The 25,507-nt window shown below is 45.0% G+C and overlaps 1 protein-coding gene across 1 annotated transcript in view; it reads right to left on the reverse strand.

Moving 5' to 3' along the window:
• The window catches only part of LOC122931342 (cyclic nucleotide-binding domain-containing protein 2-like), an 89,187-nt gene that overhangs the window by 49,899 nt on the left and 13,781 nt on the right, over nucleotides 1–25,507 (reverse strand). Inside the window, exons 2-4 of the mRNA XM_044285405.1 lie at nucleotides 17,392–17,503; nucleotides 17,106–17,180; nucleotides 15,039–15,130 (exon numbers count right to left, since the gene is read on the reverse strand). Coding sequence (XP_044141340.1) covers nucleotides 15,039–15,130; nucleotides 17,106–17,180; nucleotides 17,392–17,503 — 279 coding nt within the window. The remainder of the gene's footprint in view (nucleotides 1–15,038; nucleotides 15,131–17,105; nucleotides 17,181–17,391; nucleotides 17,504–25,507) is intronic.

The following is a 25,507-nucleotide window of genomic DNA, read 5'->3' on the forward strand; positions in this document are numbered from 1 at the left end:
AGCACCAAAGTGCTCGTGTGCTCACTTCGCGAAGCCCGGGTGTTCTACTGAGCACCTAAGCTCAATAGAAGTCAATGGGAGAACCCCAGGCACCCCCTGCTCTGAAGAGGGGAGGGTGTCAGGACTCTAGTTCAGCTGAGGAGTCCCTGCTGTGACTACATACTGTATATAGTTATATCCATATATGGAGTCAGTGTTTGGCGACACCTGATCCCAGTGTATTCAAAACTAATTTCTGAAAAGTTTCTGCTAGGATTTGAACTCCAACATTGTACATTAGAGGCAAGGACCACTATAAAGCTGAATGCTAAACTATGGCAGAAAAAACACATAGTAGTTTCTGATGTAGTGAAAATTCTTATTCAGCAGAAGACTTATTTTATATTTCTGTGCAGGTTAACATGTAGCGCTATAGTGTAGTGGGTAACATCCTTGCCTCTAATGTACAGGCTTGGCAGTTTGAATCCTGGCAGAAACATTTCAGAAATAGAGATTAAACTTTTATATTTTATATTTTTAGTAAACTATTTGAACTCCCAACTAGTGTTGAGCGAGCACCAAAGTGCTTGTGTGCTCTGGCCGAACACATCGGTTTGCTTGTGTGTTCTACCGAGCACCCGAGCACAATGTAAGTCAATGGGAGAACCCCAGGCACCCCCTGTTTGGAAGAGAAGAGGATGTCTGGTTATAAAAAAAAAGGTTAGAAATTGATGGAAACCCCATCAAAATGGTTTGGAAACAGAATTAAGAGGATAGCTGGATGCATCTTAGACTCCTATTATGTTCGACATACAATAGATAGTTATTACCCAGCTTTCCCAGTGTCAGAAATCTTCACTGAGTTATTACCCAGCTTTCCCAGTGTCAGATTTTATCACTGAGTTATTACCTAGCTTTCCCAGTGTCAGATATCACTGAGTTATTACCCAGCTTTCCCAGTATAAGATATATTCACTGAGTTATTACCCAGCTTTCCCAGTGTCAGATATCATCCTAGTGTAGATTGCAAACAATTTCTATTGTGAATTTTCCATGCAAAAGGCTACACTAATAAGCTTGTCATAAGACTCTAATATTCTTGTCAGAAGACTATGAACCCAATAGAGGGCTCTGTTCATAACTCCATAGCGCCCTCTATTGGTTTTCATAGTCTTATGACAGCTGAAAAACAAGGCAGATTCTGCTCATTTGCATGTCTTTCCTATAAGCCCATGTTTATGCAAATAAGTTTTTACACGACAAAACTGTATAGAAAGGTTATTGAATATTTTGTTAGGACAATCTGAAAACTTTGTGTCGCCCTAATGATATTGATCTAGGTGTGCAGGTCCACCCAAGCCATCCAACAGATGCTAAATAACTTTGAGGCTTATTGATTCTCCATCAGATGAGAGCTGATTTGGAATATGTCATAGTACACAAGGCTGCCATTGTAAGGTATGCTGGCTGTGATCTGTCTCATGGATAGATGGATGGCTTGCACATACCTGGCTTTTGGCATAGAGCCTTCGTGTGGTTGTCTATTGTATGTCTCACATACAGTAATAGGAGTCTAAGACGCATCCAGCTATCCTTTTAATGCTGTTTTCAAACGATTTTGATGGGGTTTCTATCAATTTCTAACTTTTTTTGTGAACCAGCCACCCTCTTTTTTTTTAGAGCAGGGGGTGCCTGGTTTGATGCTCGGGTCTCCCATTTACTTTCATTATACTCGAACACCTGAAGTATTCGGCCAAGCACTCGGATCTGCCGAGCATAGCGATCCGAGCATGCTCACTAAACACTACTCCCAACCTTGTACGTTGTAGGCAAGGATGTTACCCACTACACTATAGAGCTACATGTTAACCTGCACAGAAATATAAAATAAGTCTTCTGCTGAATAGGAATACTCACTAAATCAGAAACTTCTATGAGGTTTTTCTGCCACAGTTTAGCATTCAGCTTTATTGCTGAGCGGATAAGGTCCTTGCCTCTAATGTACAAGGTTGGGAGTTCAAATCCCAGCAGAAACTTTCCAGAAATTGATGCTAAATTACATTTAAATACACTGTTTGGCCGAACTCCGCAATGTGCCGAGCATAGCGATGCTCAACACTAATAGATATGAGATGATAGAGAGATATTAGATAGATAGATACGCAATTGATAGATAGTAGTGCTGAGCGAATCAAAGTTATACAAATTTTAGGAAAAAGTCGATTTCTGAAAATGCTGTAAAAATTGAACATACTCACCTCATCCATTTGCTCGCGACTATCTTGATTTAAGAAAACGTGCCAAATCCTGCGGAGGCTGACATTGTGACATCGTCGCGTACTCCCAACGTGATCATGTCAGTGCGCACAAGATTTTGCACATTTTTTTAAATCAAGATAGTTGCGAGCAAATGGATGAGATGAGTATGGTTTGGTTTTTATTTAACCCCTGATCAACCCCTGAAAGGCCTCAATGTGACTGTCAGATGCCGCTATTAGTGTTGAACGCAGCATCTGAGGGGGGCAATGACTGGAGGGGGGGGGGGGGGGCAGTGCGATCAACGTTCCCTGTCATTGTGCCCTCTACATACAAAGGAATGCGATTGGTGCCAAAGTAATTCGTAATAAATAAAATGGATAGATATGAGAGAGATAGATAGATATGAGATAGATATGAGATAGATATGAGATAGATAGATAGATATGAGATAGATAGATAGATATGAGATAGATATGAGATAGATATGAGATAGATAGATAGATATGAGATAGATAGATAGATATGAGATAGATATGAGATAGATATGAGATAGATAGATAGATAGATAGATAGATAGATAGATAGATAGATAGATAGATATGAGATAGATAGATATGAGATAGATAGATAGATATGAGATAGATAGATAGATAGATATGAGATAGATAGATATGAGATAGATAGATAGATATGAGATAGATATGAGATAGATATGAGATAGATAGATAGATAGATAGATAAAAAAAAAATAGCAAAACAGGCAGCACTCTCCAGTCGAAAAAAAATGAACAGAGTTTACTCACCCATGCAGGAAGCGACTGCTTGAGAAAGGCTCCAGTATGGAGCCGAAACGTCGCGTCCTGCATAGGTGAGTGCTGCCATTTTTTGCTATTTTTGTATTCCTGGGCGATTGTCTTGTCCTATTGGGCTCGCACCTGGATTTGTGCTTTGTTGCTTTTGTGCTGCCATTTTCCCTCTTTTAGACAGATAGATATCGGTAGATATGAGATAGATAAATAAGATAGATAGATAGATATGGACTGGAATTGCTGGGATCTGTAGTCCCAAGACATCTGGAAAGCCACACTGCCCGGATTAGCGCAGTAAAACAGAATTCTCTCTAATATCCGCCAGTTAATAGCGCTCTCCTGCTGCTCTTTCATACCCGTTGCCTTTGGGAACTGACTTTATTACAACACCTCATTTTCAGCTATAATGTACACATTTGTCAGGGGTGTTAACAGCCACTAGGGGGCGTTCATCATCAGCCTCACATCTGTAATAAACAAGTCTGTCATCCGGTGCGCACTTATATAGCCGTCAGGCACCGCTCTAGGTGTGGAATGTAGCAGCTGCGAGGGGACTTTACGTTACAGAGCCCTGATCAGAGCTGGTCCCGGAATGAAATAAGCCCCCTCTTAGTTCCCAGAACCCCCCCAGCCCCCTTACCGATCATATTATCCTATTCCCTGCCCTACTACCGACCAGTCTATTGTTCCTGAAAAATCTCCCTATAATTTCTATCATCACTCGTCACCGGCTCAGATTTAATTTCCTCGCCCTCTCCTCTTACGGTAGTTAAAGCTGTTGTATTTCCTCCGTCTCTTGGCTTTAGATCGGTTATGCCTCTGAATCGTAATGAAATCTCTGTGAAAGGTCTCCCATGGCACACATCTGTATTTGGCCATAAAGGCTGCGCGTTTCATGATGGCTCCTACCTCTATCAATATTAAAGTGGGTTGGAGTTATCCATTACATGGTACCGGGGGCTGCCAGACGTAACAGGGTGATACAAAGAGAAACAAGAACACCCAAAACGCGTTTCGATGTTTTCCACGTGATTTGCTGTTTTCTATGGATTCTTCTTCCTCTCCTAGGTCAACAAGCAATGGAAAGTGCTTAAGTAGCAATTGCTTATTAAAGTGTTAATATCTGATATGCTCAGACTCCTCTGACTAGTAAGGAGTGAGATTTCAATCCATCGAGCAAATGATAGATATGCAATTCTTAATACGCATCGTGCTAATATAATCTGTTAGTGTAGATCTACATATCATACTATCAATGGCATATGCCATAACTGTCTAATAGGTGCAGGTCCCACCTCTGGGACCTACTCCTATCTCCAGAACAGAGCATACACTGCGCATGCGCTGCATCTTGTCCTTTCACTGCTATGGGCACTGAATGGACAGAATTCCCACAAAAGTGAATGGAGAGAGATACGCATAAGCCTCCACCCCTCCATGCACTGCAACTGCAAACGGGACCCGCATTTTTCAGACATATATGGCGTATCCTGTCCATATGCCAATAAAGGCCCAGTGAGAATACCTATTTAAATGTAATTTTAACTAGGTATCATTTATTACACCTCTTCCTCCATGCTTCACGGTGGGAACCAGGCATGTAGAGTCCATCCGTTCACCTTTTCTGCGTTGCACAAAGACACGGTGGTTGGAACCAAAGATCTCAAATTTGGACTCATCAGACCAAAGCACAGATTTCCACTGGTCTAATGTCCATTCCTTGTGTTCTTTAGCCCAAACAAGTCTCTTCTGCTTGTTGCCTGTCCTTAGCAGTGGTTTCCTAGCAGATATTCTACCATGAAGGCCTGATTCACACAGTCTCCTCTTAACAGTTGTTCTAGAGATGTGTCTGCTGCTAGAACTCTGTGTGGCATTGACCTGGGGTCTAATCTGAGCTGCTGTTAACCTGCGATTTCTGAGGCTGGTGACTCGGATGAACTTATCCTCCGCAGCAGAGGTGACTCTTGGTCTTCCTTTCCTGGGGCAGTCCGCATGTGAGCCAGTTTCTTTGTAGCGCTTGATGGTTTTTGTGACTGCACTTGGGGACACTTTCAAAGTTTTCCCAATTTTTCGGACTGACTGACCTTCATTTCTTAAAGTAATGATGGCCACTCGTTTTCCTTTACTTAGCTGCTTTTTTCTTGCCATAATACAAATTCTAACAGTCTATTCAGTAGGACTATCAGCTGTGTATCCATCTGACTTCTCCACAAAGCAACTGATGGTCCCAACCCCATTTATAAGGCAAGACATCCCACTTATTAAACCTGACAGGGCACACCTGTGAAGTGAAAACCATTTCAGGTGACTACCTCTTGAAGCTCATCAAGAGAATGCCAAGAGTGTGCAAAGCAGTAATCAAAGCAAAAGGTGGCTACTTTGAAGAACCTAGAATATGACATATTTTCAATTGTTTCACACTTTTTGTTATGTATATAATTCCACATGTGTTAATTCATAGTTTTGATGCCTTCAGTGTGAATCTACAATTTGCATAGTTATGAAAATAAAGAAAACTCTTTGAATGAGAAGGTGTGTCCAAACTTTTGGTCTGTACTGTATGTCCACGCAAAGATAAGCATGGACAACCTACAGGTAAAGGTGATTATGGTACACGGACAACCAGTTCTGCATAGCATGTAGTGGAAATGACCCAAAAAGGAGTATATACTATAAAGCAGAATAAATAAATCACTGGTTGTTCATGAACCTCACATCAAGGAAGGATGGACATCCAAGACCAAGACATATATAATAAAATGTCACAAATAAAGTCGGTCACTGGATATCAAGATATGATCATGCCCCACCGGATAATATCCTGGGCCTAATATGGATGTGATGTGAGACCATGTATAGGAATACCGTAGTGCTATACATGGAACGTACCTGAGGACATGATGAACACAAATGGATAAGCCCAAAGCACAAGACCTCGACGCGTGTTTCACCTCAGCGGCTTCGTTAGGAGGACTGGCCATAGACCTTACAGGGAAATTTCCAGATAGGCCGATGCCCAGGGGGCTGCCTTGGCCCTCCTTGCGGCCGGCCAGTGGAAGTTTTTGGGGATGTATTTTGTGCTGCTGGCAGTATTTTGTGATGGATGGATACTGTAGTATTTGGCTCTGTTGGGGTGGTATAATGTGCCACAATATGGTATTGCTGGGCCTGCCTTCCATCAATTTGGACCTGACTACAAAACGGGGGCATTTTTAGCATATTTTCCCATAAGTTCCCAGTCCGCACCGCTTTTTTTTTCAAATAAAGACCAAGCAATCTCAGGCATCTAAGATGTCAAACATCTCCTGTGTCAAAATTGAGGGAGAAGTTTAATTCCTATGGCAGCCTCAAGCCCTATGAATGCTCCGATGCCTGCCACAGCAATGAAATCACTGCAGTCTATGGGAGAGGTGATCAGGTGATCACATGTTAAAGTCCCCTAACTTCCCATGTACTTCTCTCGCTGATCTCAACCGATTTGTTACTCTTCTATCTCTTCTATATCTCCTGCCTTTGCCAGACTTTGGTCCAGCACTTCTGCACCACAGATTCCACAGAACTAATGCAGGGCCCACAGATGATATCATGGGTGGAGATTTAAAACTATTTGCTGGTCAGCAGACTTCACCTGATAATAGGCTCAGGGCTAGTTTCTCTCTTTCTCTCGCTCTGTTGAGCCCAGCTCTTTCTTTATTGCCTCATTGTTCCTAACTCTTGGATTTATCTCTGACCTGCTTACTGGTTTGCTACTTGGATTGCTGACATCTGAAGTTTCACAGTTCTGAACTCACCTTGTTCATGCAAGACTTTGCTACTCTCTTTGCTCCTTGGATTGCTGACACCTGTGGCTCCACATCTCTTACCCCAGGTTGCTATAGACTTTGTTACTCTTTTTGCTCCTTGGATTGCTGACACCCGTGGCTCCTCATCTCTGATGCCAGGTTGCTATAGACTTTGCTAGTCTCTTTGCTCCTTGGATTGATGACACCTGTGGCTCCACATCTCTGACCTCAGGTTGCTATAGCCTTTGCTAGTCTCTTTGCTCCTTGGATTGCTGACACCTGTGGCTCCTCATCTGTGACCTCAGGTTGCTATAGACTTTGTTACTCTTTTTGCTCCTTGGATTGCTGACACCTGTGGCTCCACATCTCTGACCTCAGGTTGCTATAGACTTTGCTAGTCTCTTTGCTCCTTGGATTGCTGACACCTGTGGCTCCACATCTCTTACCCCAGGTTGCTATAGACTTTGCTAGTCTCTTTGCTCCTTGGATTGCTGACACCTGTGGCTCCACATCTCTTACCCCAGGTTGCTATAGACTTTGCTAGTCTCTTTGCTCCTTGGATTGCTGACACCTGTGGCTCCACATCTCTGACCTCAGGTTGCTATAGCCTTTGCTAGTCTCTTTGCTCCTTGGATTGCTGACACCTGTGGCTCCACATCTCTGACCTCAGGTTGCTATAGCCTTTGCTAGTCTCTTTGCTCCTTGGATTGCTGACACCTGTGGCTCCATATCTCTTACCCCAGGTTGCTATAGACTTTGTTACACTTTTTGCTCCTTGAATTGCTGACACCTGTGGCTCCACATCTCTGACCCCAGGTTACTATACACCAGGGATCAAAGAGATGCAAATGAGCTCTTAACAAGCTCTGCCTATAATGCCTCATACACAGTCATTATCTTCATTATGGTTCCATGTACTTCACATTGATAGATGTAATTTTTTGGTCTTTTTTTTCTTCCATATATATGTATAATTCTATTCAAAAATGTTTGTTATTATGTTTTCATCACTTTACATTGGGTTAGTGTCCTAGTATTTACACTTTCCAGTGTAAATATTCAAATAACGGAACTGTAATGTGAATGGATACCTGTTCTTTTATTTTACTTTCACGATTTTATCTGCACGATTTATCTGCATGTCACATAATAATAATTTTATTATGTTAGAAAAAGTTATTCCATATATATCGAAACATGCTTGCTTTTAAAACACTTCTATGTAAATCTCTGCAAGTCAAATACTTAAGTGGATTGAATCTGGTGCTCCAGGTGATATCTATGAGGGACAAGTGTTGCGCAAAAGGGTGGAACCTGTATTATCCCAGGCTATTCCCTCTTCCCCCCCATACGCTTTGGTCAAAAATGGGAGTGCTTACAGCGCTGATTACAAACACTTGAGCTCCTATATATACCTGAGAACACTATACGCACACCACTGTTACGAATAAGAACCTTTTGAAACGCGTCAACAGCCTACACCAGAGAGAATTGAGCCTTGTATTGTCTGTGCACTTTTGTCAAATAAAGACGGAGAACTTGACACTTCAAAAAAGTGAGTGCTGGAGTCTGAATCTTTTTATTATTTCTCTATTTACACTTTCCATCACATATTCGTATCCCTCCCAGTTAATCACGTTAGTGTGTAATAATAATAATCTTATTTTTTGCACATGATCTTTCACATTCATTTCTGATATGTTTCTCATTCACATCATCACATTTTTATCACTTGCTTTATAGTAATTTATATTAATCATGGTTTAAATTAATTATATTCCAAGAGGGGTGATGCCAGGCCTGCGCATGCACACTAATCTATCTGATGCCGCCGGTATCTATCCCACAATGGTAGTATTGCGAGATTGCCAGCGCCATAATGTGATGCCATACTAGGTCACATGACTCATCGTGTAACGTGTCGCGCCACATACATGTGGCCCGTCTTGTATGAGCTTTGGGATTCAGGTGCACTTAATAATTTATTCAGCAATGGGTATTGAGCTCTGTGATTGGTGCTTATGAGTATTTAGTGTGTGTCCTGCAGTGATGACCCCACCCCCAGACGACGGTTCGCCGAAACGCGTGTCGGGGTTGGCGCCATCTCGGAGGAGGTAATTGATTCTGTCCTTTACATATTTTGACTATATTTTGCACTTGCACTTTATTCAGGATTTCACCTTGTTGAATTAGTATGTATTATTATCATTGTGTCCTCTTCCGGTTCATGCCACCATTTCCCTGCACTTGCTTTTACTATATGTGTTTTACCTACATAAATTATGTAAATAAAGGTTATTACTGATTTCATGCGGTCTGGCATCTTTTTCATAAGTATTTACAATGTTTCCTTGCCATAGGCATGCGCTAATTGAGCAATAGAGATGGCCTTGCGGTTCGCCCAGCGGTCGTTTCGCGGCGAACTTTGCTCATTCGCGATTATCCGAACATATGGTGATGTTTACATGTGCCATATTCTTTTGCATTGTGTCGAACTTTGACCCATGACATCAATCAGGTGGGACAGGCCAGCTAATTAAGACGTTTCAGCACATGGACACACCGCCAACCCTATAAATAAACCCGATCTGGCCACCATTTTATATTCAGTCTTTTGCCAGTGTAGGGAGAGGTTGCTGTGTGGAGCAGGGACAGGCTGTTAGGGACACCAAACACTAGCTAATAGGGCCACAAAAGTCCTTTTAAGGACTGGTATAGGTGTGCTATAGAAAGTATATTATAGTGCAGGGATGCTCAACCTGCGGCCCTCCAGCTGTTGCAAAACTACAACTCCCAGCATGCCTGAACAGCTTACAGCTATCAGCCTACAGCAGGGCATGGTGGGAGTTGTAGTTTTACAACAGCTGGAGGGCCGCAGGTTGAGCATCCCTGTTATAGTGCATTTGTATTGTGCAGCAGTTGTGTGCGATAGATAGAGGGAAAAACGCTATTGGAATAACTAATTGCAACTGGTGTGATATACCTGTTGCCCCCCAAAAAACTGATTGAGGGGTGCAATATACCTGCTTCCACAAAATACTGATTAAGGGGATTGATATAACTGCTTCCACGAAGTACTGATTAAAGGGTTTTTATTCAGTGATTGAGGGGTGCGATGTACCTGCTTCCACAAAATATTGATTAAGGGGTTCTATATATCTGCTTCCACAAAATACTTATTGAGGGGTGCAATATACCTGCTTCCACAAAATACCGATTAAGGGTTTTTTATATACCTGCTTCCACAAAATACTGATTGAGGGGTGCAATATACCTGCTTCCACTAAATATTGATTAAGGGGTTCTATAAACCTGTTTCCACCAAAATACTGATTGAGGCCTGTGATATACCTGCTTCCAGCAAATATTGATTAAGGGGTTCTATATACCTGCTTCCACAAAATACTGATTAAGGGGTTTGAGCTAAGGGCTTCCACCAAATACTGATTGAGGCCTGCGATATACCTGCTTCCACAAAATACTGATTAAGGGGTTTGATCTAAGGGCTTTCACCAAATACTGATTGAGGCCTGCGATATACCTGCTTCCACAAATACTGCTCTTCTCTAGGGACTTTGGCACAGGGTCATTTGGGAAAATGACAGGCAGAGCAAGAGGCAGGCCGTTCCACAGGGGTTGTAGGGGTCAGGCAGGTGCACCAGGCCGGAGCCTAAGTGGGAAGTTGGAGAAGGTGCGTGCAATTACGTCAAAGGATGCACCAGAGTTGGTTGAGTGGCTCACTTCCGCTTCTGCACCCTCCTCATCCTCTCTATCTGCACCCTCCTCACCCTCTGCTGTGTGCACCCCAAAAGACACCACCACCACCACCATAGCCCCTTCACTAGAATCAGAGGAATTATTTTCCTATCCATTCCCAGACCTTACCGATGCGCAGCCATTCTTGGCATCAAATGAGGAAGAGGAGGTAGCAACGGCCGCCACCCAGCGGTCTGACGACCATGGAGTGCCCAGATCAGCCCAAGGAGGGTGGTCCCCGCTGTTGCTGCCTACTTCGAGATCTCTAATGTTAGTGCTGGTGAAGGTGACGATGATGACGTGTCACTAGACGTCACGTGGGTGCCCACACGAGAGGAAGAGGAGGGGAGTTTAGAGGGAGAGACGGAGCAGCAGAGGGGGAGGAGAAGGAGGATAAGCAGGCAGAACTCACAGTGCACAGCAGGCAAAAATCAGACTGCAAATGTATCTGGAGCGAGCCATCCACCATGCACGGTCACATCTTGCACTCCCAGGATGCCGGCACATGGCTCCGCAGTGTGGGCTTTTTTTAACATGTCAGCTGCTGACAATAGTGTTGCCATGTGCAGCCTGTGCTGTCAACGCATATGTCGCAGTAAGCCCAACACTCGCCTAGGGACGACCTCCTTAAGAAGACACCTGGCCTCCCATCACTGAGCCCAGTGGGAGCAAAGCCGTCAGAACCCACAAAGCCACACTCCTGGCGCTCCACGTCCTGCCTCTTCTCCTCTCTCCTCCCATTTGTCCTCCACTCCACCTTCCACTGTGCCGTGGTCGCGTTCATTTGGCAGAAGGCAGGGGGGAACTTGACCGATAAGCACACTTGCCTAGCTCACATTTGTACAAATGAATTAGGCATAGTTCTCGGAGGAATTAAACACCTGTGACAACCACGTGTAATTGAATTTCCTCATGCCAGCCCACACATATCCGCCACCACAAAGAATGGTCCATGTTCTATGTATATACAGCAGCATAAAAGGCCTTTTCTGTCAGGTGAATGCCTAATTTTTGGGGCCTGTACTGGCCTACAGTAAAATTGTTAACCACTGACCGTCTAATATACCTCCAGCCATATCATCACAAGCTCTTTTCTGTCAAGTAAATGCCTAATTTTTGGGGCCCGTACTCCCGTGGCCTAAAATAAAAAATTTCTAAGTTCCAGCAGGGCACATTTTTGAGAGTTTCCCTTTAAGAAGCATAAAAATGGCCCCTGATTAAAATACATATTTTTTATTGCCATTGATCCCCCTCTGGTATGTCACTGTCCATGTTGTGGGACTATTTGTGCACTTCTAGGAAGTATTTGGTGGCTTCAAATATGACCTGAAGGTTTTTCAGGTTCGCCTGCCATTAAAGTGAATGGGGCCCGCAGCAAGCATTTGATCGCGAACACGCATTCGTGTTCGCGAAACGTCCCAGCCGATGTTCGTCCATCACTATTGAGCAATATATGGTAGTTGCCTAGTGTGATATTTCTCTCAACTTTTGTTACAAAGGGCTGAGCTTTTTATTTTTTGGTTTGTACTCTAATGCCACCAGATGTAAGGCAGCTGTCCTATAAGTCAATGTTCAGCTCTTTAAATAAGCCTTGAGACATGACTCAGATATTAAATAAGCCAGCGCCTCATCTGCAGACAGCTGTTTCAGGGTGATTGCCCCTTATTAGTGCAGAGCAGAGAGTACTGGCTTATAGACCAGGGATCAGCAACACTTGGCACTCTAGCTGTGGTGAAACTGCAACTCCCAGCATGCACAGTTGCTTAGCTGTTTTCAGATTTCCCATAGAAGTGAATAGAGCCTGATGGGAGTTGTAATTTCACTACATCTGGAGTGCCGAAGGTTGCTGACCCCTGCTATAGACTTTGCTACTTTGCTTCTTGGATTGCAGACACCTGTGGTTCCACAGCTCTGACCCCAGGATGCTCTAGAGTAGACTTTGCTACTCTTTGCTCCTTTGATTGTGGACACCTGTGGTTCCACACCTATGACCCCAGGTTGCTATAGACTTTGCTCCTTGGATTGCTGACACCTGTGGTTCCACACCTCTGACCCCAGGATGCTTAGACTTTGCTACTCTCTATGCTCCTTGGACTGCTGACACCTGTGGTTTCACACCTCTCACCCTAGGTTGCTCTAGTCTTTGCTCCTTGGATTGCTGACCCCTGTGGTTCCATGGCTCAGACACCAGGTTGCTATAGACTTTGTTACTCTCTTTGCTCCTTGGATTGCTAAGAAGTACCTGTTAAAATCCTGGCTGTCCATGATTTTCTTATTCTCTCTCCTCTCGCCGATCTTTTCCAGTTACTACTACCTTTGCTACAGCCACACCACCAATAATAGACTACTCCAGGTAATCGTGACCAGGAGATTCAATGCTGGAAAGTCCATCCACCCTCATGTGAGGGGCACAGGGTGAAGAACATGTAATCCCATAGACCCTATGCTCCATTTTAGCCTGCTGACATTGTTTTGTTGTCTAGAGGATATACAGTATAACACCACGCCTTGGGTTGAAACATGATTGCTGGAGTCCCCATCTAATAAAAAAAGATTTGTTACCCTTTGAATTTGGGAGGGGTGTGAAACCTGTGTAGCCCCACAGGGTGCATCACCAGTCTCTGCTAAAGGGGGCACAGATCCATGGAGCCACCCAAAGCATGAAAGGACATTTACGTTAATTTACAACGATATTGTCACGACCCTTGGTCATGGTCGTGACTCTTGTGGCCGCGTGCAGTTGCCTGCGGTCTTGGTGTTGTTGTCAATCACAGGTGAGGGCTATAGTATGTTGCCTCACCTGTGGTTGCCGCTGGCAACATTGGGTATGTGGCAGCAGAGCAGCCTGAGCGGTGCTAGGCAGCTTGCTGCAGTAGGCATGCGGTTGCACCTGGCAACCTCTCCTATAGGTGTGCCTTTTATCAGTGCGCACGGGGTGTTATATGTGTTGTGTGCACTTCCCCTTTAAGTGGTGTTTTCCCTTCCCTAGTGTTGCAAGGGTTAATTCCCTTCTGTGTGTGTGAATACTGGGTGTGTCTGACTGTTGGGTGTGGCTTCTTGGCCCTATAAAGCCTCAGTTGAAGGCAGAAGTCAGAGAGGGTGCTTCAGCCATGCTTGCTGGAGACATCCTCCTGGTTATTTACCAACTGCCAGTGGGGGCCACCCTTCTGGTCATAAAATATTGTTTCACGGTGTTAGCAAGGTGTGTGTGGGGTTTCCTTATCATTGCAGCTTATGGTCCTGGGTTCCTGTGTGATGTCTGGTGTGTGCTGTGTTCGTTCGTGATCTGAACTGCAGCACCTGCACATGGGTTCCAGGCTTTGTTGTCTGTGGCAGGTGAGTGATGTGTTGGTTGCATTTGCCTGTCACTGCCATAAGTTGTTTCTGTTTCCCCTTGTAGCTTGGCCAAGTTAGACTCCTGTTTCTCTGTGTCCAGGAGGAACGGGCTGTCTACCCAGCTCCTAGCTCAGGGTCCGACGGAGGGTCAGTAGGGATCCGAGGTTCCTGAGTATGGGCCCTCCTACCTTTAAGGGCGGCCCATGCAGCTAGGAGTCAGGGTCAGATTAGGGAAGCGCTAGGAGGTGACCTGCTCCCTAATTCTGTGGTTCTGGCCAAGTGGCAACCCTACCATCTCCTGGCACCGCACGGCTGAGGGTTTTTCCCATCCACAGCCATGACAGATATAGATCATATGTACAGTGTTCATTTTAGGACATGGTCAGATATTATAGTCAAGTATAAGAATAATGCCTGTGTGACACCTGACAGTGATACCTGACACCTGACCCAGACACCTGACCCTAACTTTGATATTTCATTGTGACATCTGAGTTTGACTTATTGTCTTCATAGATCAGGGTAAAAATGAGAATGAGTTATAGATATACTGTGTATTTGTCTGCTAAAATCCTTCCAGCTGCTGTCTGAACCTATAGCTCAGTGGTTTAGACGCTTGCTTCACATGCAGTGTTCTTAGGTTCAAGACCCCTATCGGTCTTTAAAGAAAATTAACATTTTATTGAGCGCTAGAAAAGAGACAAATTCAAGTGATGTGTGACCCTGATGTCTGACTTTTCTCACTAGTCAAGCGTCAGAGTCGCAACGCCTTATAGCTTTTATTATGCTACACTGCATGTGAGGCAAGCGTGTCAGGGTCAGGTGTCACACTGGCATTATTCTGATACTTGACTATGATATCTGACCATGTCCTAAAATGAACACTGCACATATGATGTCACGTGGATTATTATCTATTTCAAAAGGGGTGCCACCAACAGCTCTGTTAGTTTAAAGCCGTTTGCTTCATGAATAGAATGCTAGAACTGCAGTGAAGACTGACACACCGGTAGAACCAACAAAAATAGATAAAACAATGGTGGAAAGTAACTCTGCGTTGGAAAACCCAGGGAGCCCTGTGCAGAATATTACGGAAGGACTCAAGAAATGTACTTACCATTCATACCAGCCGACCTTGGCTATTTTCTCTTGTATATGGACAGGATATCCAGCGAAGGAGCTGACCGTCATCCTCAGGGATAGCATGGCCTGGAAGTGAAGGCAGTGTCTCATGCATATGGAGAGGTTTTATAGCTTTGTCACAATTCATTGACTTAAGAATCAATTCTGATATTAAAAAGCCTCAGAAGTTCAGCGGCAGCAGCCTCGGTGCACACAGCACCTGCCGCCGAAGATATTGCTTGTGGGTGTCACTGTTATGGGGGATCTGTGGATGACGCACTGTTATGGGGGATCTGTGGATGACACACTGTTATGGGGGATCTGTGGATGTCACACTGTTATGGGGGATCTGTGGATGACACTGTTATGGGGGATCTGTGGATGACACTGTTATGGGGGATCTGTGGATGACACTGTTATGGGGGATCTGTGGATGACACTGTTATGGGGGCATCTGTGGATGACACTGTTATGGGGGCACTGTGGATGTCACTGTTATGGGGGCACTGTGGATGTCACTGTTATGGGGGCACTGTGGATGTCACTGTTATGGGGGCACTGTGGATGTCACTGGTATGGGGGGATCTATGGAGTACACTGTTATGGGTGCACTGTGAATGACACTGTTATGGGGGATCTGTGGATGTCACTGTTATGGGGGATCTGTGGATGTCACTGTTATGGAGGCACTGTGGATGTCACTGTTATGGAGGCACTGTGGATGTCACTGTTATGGGGGCACTGTGGACGTCACTGTTATGGTCGTACTGTGGATGTCACTGTTATGGGGGCACTGTGAATGTCACTGTTATGGGGGCGCACTGTGAATGTCACTGTTATGGGGGCACTGTGGATGTCACTGTTATGGGGGCGCACTGTGAATGTCACTGTTATGGGGGCACTGTGGATGTCACTGTTATGGGAGGCACTGTGGATGTCACTGTTATGGGAGGCACTGTGGATGTCACTGTTATGGGGGATCTGTGGATGTCACTGTTATGGGGGATCTGTGGATGTCACTGTTATGGGGGCGTTGTGGATGTCACTGTTATGGGCGCGCTGTGGATGTCACTGTTATGGGGGCACTGTGGATGTCACTGTTATGGGGGCACTGTGGATGTCACTGTTATGGGGGCACTGTGGATGTCACTGTTATGGGCGCACTGTGGATGTCACTGTTATGGGCGCACTGTGGATGTCACTGTTATGGGGGCACTGTGGATGTCACTGTTATGGGGGCACTGTGGATGTCACTGTTATGGACGCACTGTGGATGTCACTGTTATGGGGGCACTGTGGATGTCACTGTTATGGGCGCACTGTGGATGTCACTGTTATGGGGGCACTGTGGATGTCACTGTTATGGGGGCACTGTGGATGTCACTGTTATGGGGGCGCTGTGGATGTCACTGTTATGGGCGCGCTGTGGATGTCACTGTTATGGGCGCGCTGTGGATGTCACTGTTATGGGCGCGCTGTGGATGTCACTGTTATGGGCGCGCTGTGGATGTCACTGTTATGGGGGCACTGTGGATGTCACTGTTATGGGCGCACTGTGGATGTCACTGTTATGGGCGCACTGTGGATGTCACTGTTATGGGCGCACTGTGGATGTCACTGTTATGGGCGCACTGTGGATGTCACTGTTATGGGCGCACTGTGGATGTCACTGTTATGGGCGCACTGTGGATGTCACTGTTATGGGCGCACTGTGGATGTCACTGTTATGGGGGCACTGTGGATGTCACTGTTATGGGGGCACTGTGGATGTCACTGTTATGGGGGCACTGTGGATGTCACTGTTATGGGGGCACTGTGGATGTCACTGTTATGGGGGCACTGTGGATGACACTGTGGATGACTAACAATGAGCTTCTCATGTTATAAATCCTAACATCAATGGCCTCTCCAAAAAAGTGTACTTGCTCATTTTTTAAAATTTTCCTTATGAAAGAGAGGTCAACATAACCCGACCAGGCTTTTTTCGCCAGGTCTCTTGGGGGGTGTCAGCCTTGGTAATGATCTTGTTGGTTCAGGACTATCACCCACATCATGCACATACCAGCTTGGCTTCTTCCGCCGTCCTCTTCTCTGGCGGGCTCGTCAGGATCTGTTTCGCTTCCGAACTAAGAACCATCTTGACGGGGCAGACAGGAGAGGGCAAAGGGAACACACAACAGCTTATTAGGATATATGCAGATATTCCATGAATTATTCTCCAGTCACAGCCAGAGCTGCATGTACCAACTGATTCTGACTGCAGCTCTGGATGTGTACAGAGTAAACCTAATTCTAGGGACTAAAGAAGTGGAAAGAAATCAGCATAAGAATATTTTTCACTACAATACCTCCATTTTGGCCTTGAAAAGGGAACGGTCAAACAGAAGGTTTTCAGTCTCGGTGTCAAAGCCGACATACTCGCTGAAGGAAATGGGCTCCGTCCTGGAGGCTGCGTAATCCCTGGTCACAGAGGGAGACAAACCATCACTCATGGATGTATAGGACATAGCGGACAAGATCACAAGGGTTTCGGGGGAGCAGAGGGGCCTCCTGCAAGTCCCTCCGTTCCAGCACCACCGATCCGGCTCCCATTGGATTAGAATCGATGACATCACGTCCATCGTTCAAGTGACCACTCAGCCAGTCACTGAAGTTCATGAATGGCACATGGACCCTGAGGCCAGCGATTGGCTCGTGGCCACGTCAGCAATGGACGTGACCTCATTACTTTTTGTCCGATGGGGACCTGGTCACCAACACACGACGTGTAGCAGGGAAGTAAAGCTTTATCATCAGATTTATAAGCCGCTCTGCTCCCTTGAAGGTTTTTAAAACTCTAAGACAACCCCTTTAAGGGGAAGTCCACATGTATTAAAGGAGTTTTCCAACAGTTATTTACTGATGACCTATCCTCTGGATAGGTCATCGGTATATGATCAGTGGGGGTCCGATCAGCTATTTGAGAAGGTCCTGGTCCTTCTCGCAGCTTTGCGTAGGCCAGTGACGTCACCTTTATCGGTCACATGGCCTAGGTGCAGCTCAGCCCCATAGAAGTGAATAGGGCTGAGCTGCGATACCAAGCACGGCCACTATACAATGGACGGCACTGTGCTTGGTGAGCTGAGAGAAGGCCGCGGCACTACTGTGAGCACCGGTGCCTCCTCAAACAGCTGATCAGCGGGGTCCGGGATGTCAGACCCCCACTAGATGCTGATGATTTCTCCAGGGGATAAAACTGTCAGAAAAGCCCTTTAAAATTGGTGCATCAGTTCAATACATATTATAAATACTAGTGTGTAAAACTGGGGGGGGGGGGGGGAAGGGGCAGAGTAATTTCTGGCTCTGTGGAGTCACATAGGGGTACATTTATTAAAACAGGCATTAATAAGCCCCTGAGCTGGCGGAGGGTCACCGAAGTTATGAAGAGGTGCCGGCTTCTACTTCGGCGTATCCAGTGCCGGTCTAAATGTAAATGTGTTAAAACAGGCATAGAAAATGATGAATGAGACGGGCCTACCACCTGTGCCCTGTGCCCTTTGCCTCCCACACCCCCCCACAATTTTAGACCTGGCGTGAGCAGGGCAAAGTCGCAGATAGCGTCTGAAATCCGCCTAACTATAATGGGGTCCGGCAGAGATCTGACCACAATCTGGCAAAAATGCTGAGAATCGGCGTGGCACAAACCGCTGCATGGTGTGGTTCGTGTCCCGCCAATTCCTTGCATTCTCTTCCAGAACAAGTGCTGCAGGTGTGAAGGGACCCTAAGGGCTCATGCATACGACCTTATGCCCTCCGAGACATACGGCCCAGGAGCGCACAGAATCATAGGTTACTATGATGCTGTGAACGTCGGGCCGCCCGCGGGACTATTGTCCCGCACTCATATGATCTCATGAGTGCGGGACAATAGCCCCGCGGGCGGCCCGATGCGCGCAGCATCATAGTAACCTATGATGCTGTGCGCTCCCGTGCGCACAATGTATGCCGCTCCGGGACATATGGCCACTCACGGACCGTATGTCTCGGAGGGCATACAGACGTGTGCATGAGCCATTACTCTGTAGGTTTTGTATTGCTGTATGAAATGTTAGGAGGTAATAGGTTAGGTTGAGAATTTGGCTTGGGGGGTGTGGAGGCCTAGGCACATTCTTAGCACAGGGGCTCTCTGTTGTCTGTATCCGCCCCTGGTGCCCCTTCATAGTAGTTATGCCCAGACATGTGCCCCCTCACAGTAGTTATGCCCAGATATGTGCCCCCTCACTGTAGTTATGCCCAGATATGTGCCCCCTCACAGTAGTTATGCCCAGATATGTGGCCCCTCACAGTAGTTATGCCCAGATATGTGGCCCCTCACAGTAGTTATGCCCAGACATGTGGCCCCTCACAGTAGTTATGCCCAGACATGTGCCCCCTCACAGTAGTTATGCCCAGACATGTGCCCCCTCACAGTAGTTATGCCCAGATATGTGCCCCCTCACAGTAGTTATGCCCAGATATGTGCCCCCTTCACAGGAACTGGAAAAAAACTGTAAATATTTGCCTAGTTCCTCCGATGTTCCTCAGTAGTGATGAGCGGCAGGGGCAATATTCGAATTTGCGATATTTTGTGAATATTCGTCATATATTCGCAAATTCAAGATTATATTCTTGATTGCGAAAATCGGCAATGTAATATTCGCATAATGTGCACGGAATGCAGGCGTGGGTCACTTATGCTACATTTTTCAAGCTGGTACAAGTTTCCTGAGACTGGAGAAGATGGTTGGCACTGCAGAACAATAGAATAGCCTTATATGCAGATAGAGTGCTCCAATATTTTTGGGCTTGCGAATTTTCTGCAATTAAATGATGCGCATATTTTTTTTGCAATACGTGCAACTTGTGACATCACAGCACTATGTCTGTAGCATGTATGTATGGACAGCAGAACCTATCTGCCACACTATAGATCAATCTAACCTACACTGACTATCTCCCCCTATCTGAATTATATATACTGTCTAATGTAATGACACTGCTGTCTCTTTCATAACCGGCAGTTATATGGTGAAGCGGAGAGCGGACAGCTACCTGCTTCACCATTACAATCAGCTGGGAGCAGGACATACAGTACCTCAGCGGTTGTGGGACCGCGGGACAGCCACTGAAATCCGGGACTGTCTCGCCAGATCCAGGACGATTGAGAGGTATGGTAACTCAATTCAGATTTGCGTGTCAGTTTGCTGCTTCGTACAGCATTTGTCCCAATACATAAAACCACCGACTTTGGACTTGGTTTTCCTAGAGACATTCCTTTCCCATAAAACCACAGACCTATAATAAGATGAGGCTGAAGCGTAGACAAGCCGCATCGTGTTTCCAGGAACAGATTTGGTTGCTGACTCGTTCCCCGTCTGGGCCTTTCAGGAAGGCTCGACACGTCCTTACTACAGTGTTGTGGCTGCTTTTAAAATAGATGTGTTGAGACGAAGCGCTGATAGTGACTTTGCGACTGTGCAGAGCCGGAGTGTCAAATCTCGCAGCCTCAGACAACAAATTATCGGCTCCGCTCTGTTGTGTCTTACAATATACGTTATCATCATCTTCGAGACATTTCAAGAAAGTCAACGTGAAGCCCATATGTGAGCGGATCCCCCCGGGGCTCTGCACAGAATGTATAAATCTTTCAATTTCCTTCACTTTGCTCCGTGTCTACAATGTAAAGTCAAACCTTTCTCGTAAACCTTGTAAAGGCTTTCTTCACTAGGAGCCGGGCTCCTTTGTTTAACCTTAGAAGACGCTGTAACCTCTGCTTTCAGGGTTCAACAGACATTTTATGGGGGGGGGGGGGGGGAACCATTTCCATAAATCCATCTGTTTTTCTCATGAAGATTTTAATTTGAAGGAGGTGTAAAAATTAATTTCCAATGGAAATGGAAATATCTCCAGACTCTTGGTGTGATATTGGGAATGTAACTCTTGTTTTACTTTCTGGTAATGAGAATTTAAGGGACTCTCCAGTGGAGACCTTATAAATGCTATGTAACTTAGTAGCTATAGGTGATGACTATCTGCTGTTTTCTTTCCGCAGTTCATGCTGCCTGGCTGCTTTTTAGCTCCGCGTCATTAGGTCAGAGCCGTGACCTGTGACTACTGTTTAGCTACAGTACCTATGGAGAGTCTAAGGTGGTCCGAGACACACCCACTGCCTCATCATTGGTTCAGGCTGCTGCTCTCCTCCTCTCACTGGAGCTCTGCCTCTTCTGATTGGCTGCTGTGCATGAACACAAACCTATCAGGTGCCCACTATCAGGTAGCTGCCATCCATGACTATAGTAAAGGGAGTTTCTCAGTATAAGTTTTAACGGGAATGTGTAATAAGAAAAATGTGTTTTTTTTTTTTTGTTTTTTTTTTACAGTGACATCTATATTTAAAAAAATACTGGAATCCTGCATTTTTCTCGGTGGCCCCTGTGCCTTAGGGTCCAATTACACATCCATAGTGTATTGCGGATCCGCAATACACTGGACCGGCACCCCTATAGAAATGCCTATTCTTGTTGACAAGAATAGGACATATTCTAATTTTTTCAGGAGCCGCAGACCGGAAATTCGGATGCGGACAGCACAATGTGTGCTGTCTAGTGTTGATCACGAATATTTACATTGCGAATTTTTATCGATAGTGATATATATTTGTAATTTCCAATATTCAAGATTTGACTTCAGGAGTAGTGTTGATTGCGAATTTTCGTAATGAATTTTTGTAATGAAAATTTTCGGAATGCAAATTTTCGTAATGAGAATCAATGAGATCGTGAAAACTCAGATCCGATGGTATATTCTAACCCCCAGGCATTCCCATGGTGGCGGGGACTCTTGTCGGGGAGGAGTATGTCAAAGTGAAACAACTGTACAGATTTTTTTTTTAAAAGACGAATATTCTAAAAAACAAATTCATAATATTCACAAACAAGAATATATAGCAATTTAGCAAATATTTGGGAAAAAAAATTAATATAGAGCAATTTAGCTAATATAGTGCTATAATCTTCTTTGTCTAATAGTTGTAATTTTTTTTCTCAACTGAAGTCCAGATTGGAAAAAAATGACAACTATAAAAAAAAGATTATAGCACTATATTAGCTAAATTGTTCTACATTCGGGTTTTTTTTCAAAAATTCGCTATATTGCTATATATTCTTGTTTTAGAATATTACGAATATTCAAAAAACAAAAATATATAGCACTATATCAAATATATTTGTTTTTTAGCATATTCGTCTTTTAAAAAAAAAATCTGAACAGTTGTTCCACTTTGGCATGCTTCTCCCCGACAAGCGTCCCCATCACCATGGGAACGCCTGTGGGTTAGAATATACCATCGGATCTGAGTTTTCACGATCTTATTGATTCTCATTACGAAAATTCGCAATCAACACTACTCCTAACGAATATTCAAATTCGCGAATATTCTATGAATATTCTACGAAATAGTAGTGAAATATCGCGAATTCGAATATGACCCCTGCCGCTCATCACTAGTGCTGTCCGCATCCTTTCCATCCCCATTGAGAATGAATGGGTCCGCACACATTCCTCTGAATTGCGGAACGGATGCGGACCCATTCTACGGACGTGTGAATGTGTAACATCCCAGAGTTATGTTACGAAACTCTTTTACCCCGCTACAACCTGTTAAGTGTATCTGCATTGTCATCCTGTGTAATTTAACATCACATCCTCACAAATGTGCATTCTAAGCCTGTTAAATGTTTATTGCTGTAATTTCAATGTTCACCAGCAGGTGGCAGCAGTACATTCCAGTTTAGCTCACCCCTCTTTGAGGAGGTGTGGAATGTTCCCACATCCTGTCTCATGGGTGGTAAGGAAGTTAGAGTTAGTGTGTCGGCCACCCCTGCTTGGGGAAGGCTGTGCTGGTAGGAGCTCCCAGTTCTAGGGATCCCAACCCAGGATCTTGTCTCGGCTGAGACCAAAGATCATCATTCCCAGCCTGAGTCCTTCAGCCTCAGCTGGTGCCAAGCAAGCAGCCATCTCTAGAACTACAGGAAGAACTATACCCTGTGAGCACAACTGAGTACCGTCCAGAGACCAGGAGAAGCCAAATTCCTCCTCAGCTAGTAAGTCCCCAACACAGCAGAAGATAGCGCAGAAGATATAAATTCCTGCCATATTACAGAGCCACAAGCAGACGACTTATCCTGCAAGAGAGCTCCGGCACATGATAGAAGCAGAAGATAGATTCCTGCCATACATTGCCAATACCTGCGGGGACCCAAGGCTATTGCTGTATCTCATATGGATTACTGCTGCATCAAGTAAAGACCAGTTTCAACTATATTCCAAGTCTGGATCTCAATTATTGCTACCAAATCCCTGAATTACTCCTACTAGCAACACTCATTTTATTGCAAGTGAGCCAGGATACAGGAGTCCAGCCGTACCAAGGTAGGAGACACCGTTGACACTACACCCACTACTATACAGAGACATTACACCACTCTGGCATTCCTAACCTGGTACGTGAGTTGCAACACCTTAAAGGGCCCTGAGACTGAACCCTGCTCACGCTGCAATTGGCATCACGAACAGAAACTCCTTACTATCATTTACACCCGACCCAGTCATTGCATATTATAGCGTCAGAGTGCATTATTCCAATCCGGCTTACTGCATATTTTGGCGTCACGAACAGGATACCATAGACTATTATACCCATATCCTGACCCACTGCATAATTGGCGTCCGTGTAACTGCACCCATGGTCCGGCTCATTGCAAATGGACCTTAATAATACACTAAAGCTGGTCACCCACATTAGATAAATGAAGGCTGAACCTGCCAGTTTTTCACAGAACCAGCAGGGCAGGACTCTTGACTCTCCTCCAATGGCAGATGTCAGGGGAGATGAGGATTGGGCAGTCGGATTTCCACTGCCAATCTACACATCTGGCAGCGGCTTTTTCTCCTCTCTCTATTCACAGCATAGGCATGCCAAGCCAGCATGTGTACGGTGGGTTCAAGAGAGGCTAGCCTAACACCTCACAACTAGGGATGAGCGAAACGACTTCAGATAAAACATCCGAAGTCGATTTGCATAAAACTTCGTTCTAATACTGTACAGAGCAGGAGCTAATAATAGACCTGCCCCCACGATGGAATTAGTCATACTTGGGATATTTTCCCCGGAGAGTAAATACAAATTATCAAAAGGCGAACAGCTTCGCTGGTTGAAGGGACTTTTATTGGCTAAGGTACTAATTCTTAGGAATTGGGTGATGATTAAGGCCCCAACCCTGGTAGAGTGGGAAAGACTCATGCATAGAGTAAAAGAATTTGAGTACATTAAATGCAAAGGGGAAAAATATCAGACATTATGGGAGGGTACTTGGCTGGAGTGGAGCTGATAAGGGAGGCCCGGGGGGAATTACCCACATACATATGGTGGAAAAGGTATGAATTGTAGGGCAGCATATGAAAGGATGAAACAATCCGGAATGACGGTGGGAGTCGCCCACCGCCCTTGCGTCAACCGCGGCGGGGCCAGGGGGGGGTGGGAGGGGTTCTCAAGATGGAAGGAGGGAGACTAGTACTTATTCTAGTTTTTTTTTCACATTCTTACTGGCCTATCAGGCTAAGTGATATTTTAATGCTTCAGTATTATGTACAGTACAGACCAAAAGTTTGGACATACCTTCTCATTCAAAGAGTTTTCTTTATTTTCATGACTATGAAAATTGTAGATTCACACTGAAGGCATCAAAACTATGAATTAACACATGTGGAATTATATACATAACAAAAAAAAGTGTGAAACAACTAAAAATATGTCATATTCTAGGTTCTTCAAAGTAGCCACCTTTTGCTTTGATTACTGCTTTGCACACTCTTGGCATTCTCTTGATGAGCTTCAAGAGGTAGTCACCTGAAATAGTTTTCACTTCACAGGTGTGCCCTGTCAGGTTTAATAAGTGGGATTTCTTGACTTATAAATGGGGTTCGGACCATCATTTGCGCTGTGGAGAAGTCAGGTGGATACACAGCTGATAGTCCTACTGAATAGACTGTTAGAATTTGTATTATGGCAAGAAAAAAGCAGCTAAGTAAAGAAAAACGAGTGGCCATCATTACTTTAAGAAATGAAGGTCAGTCAGTCCGAAAAATTGGGAAAACTGTGAAAGTGTCCCCAAGTGCAGTCACAAAAACCGTCAAGCGCTACAAAGAAACTGGCTCACATGCGGACCGTCCCAGGAAAGGAAGACCAAGAGTCACCTCTTCTCTGGAGGATAAGTTCATCCGAGTCACCAGCCTCAGAAATCGCAGGTTAACAGCAGCTCAGATTAGAGACCAGGTCAATGCCACACAGAGTTCTAGCAGCAGGCACATCTCTAGAACAACTGTTAAGAGGAGACTGTGTGAATCAGGCCTTCATGGTAGAATATCTGCTAGGAAACCACTGCTAAG

This window comes from Bufo gargarizans, chromosome 3, assembly GCF_014858855.1.
Source record: "Bufo gargarizans isolate SCDJY-AF-19 chromosome 3, ASM1485885v1, whole genome shotgun sequence".
In the NCBI taxonomy this organism is placed as follows: Eukaryota; Metazoa; Chordata; class Amphibia; order Anura; family Bufonidae; genus Bufo; species Bufo gargarizans.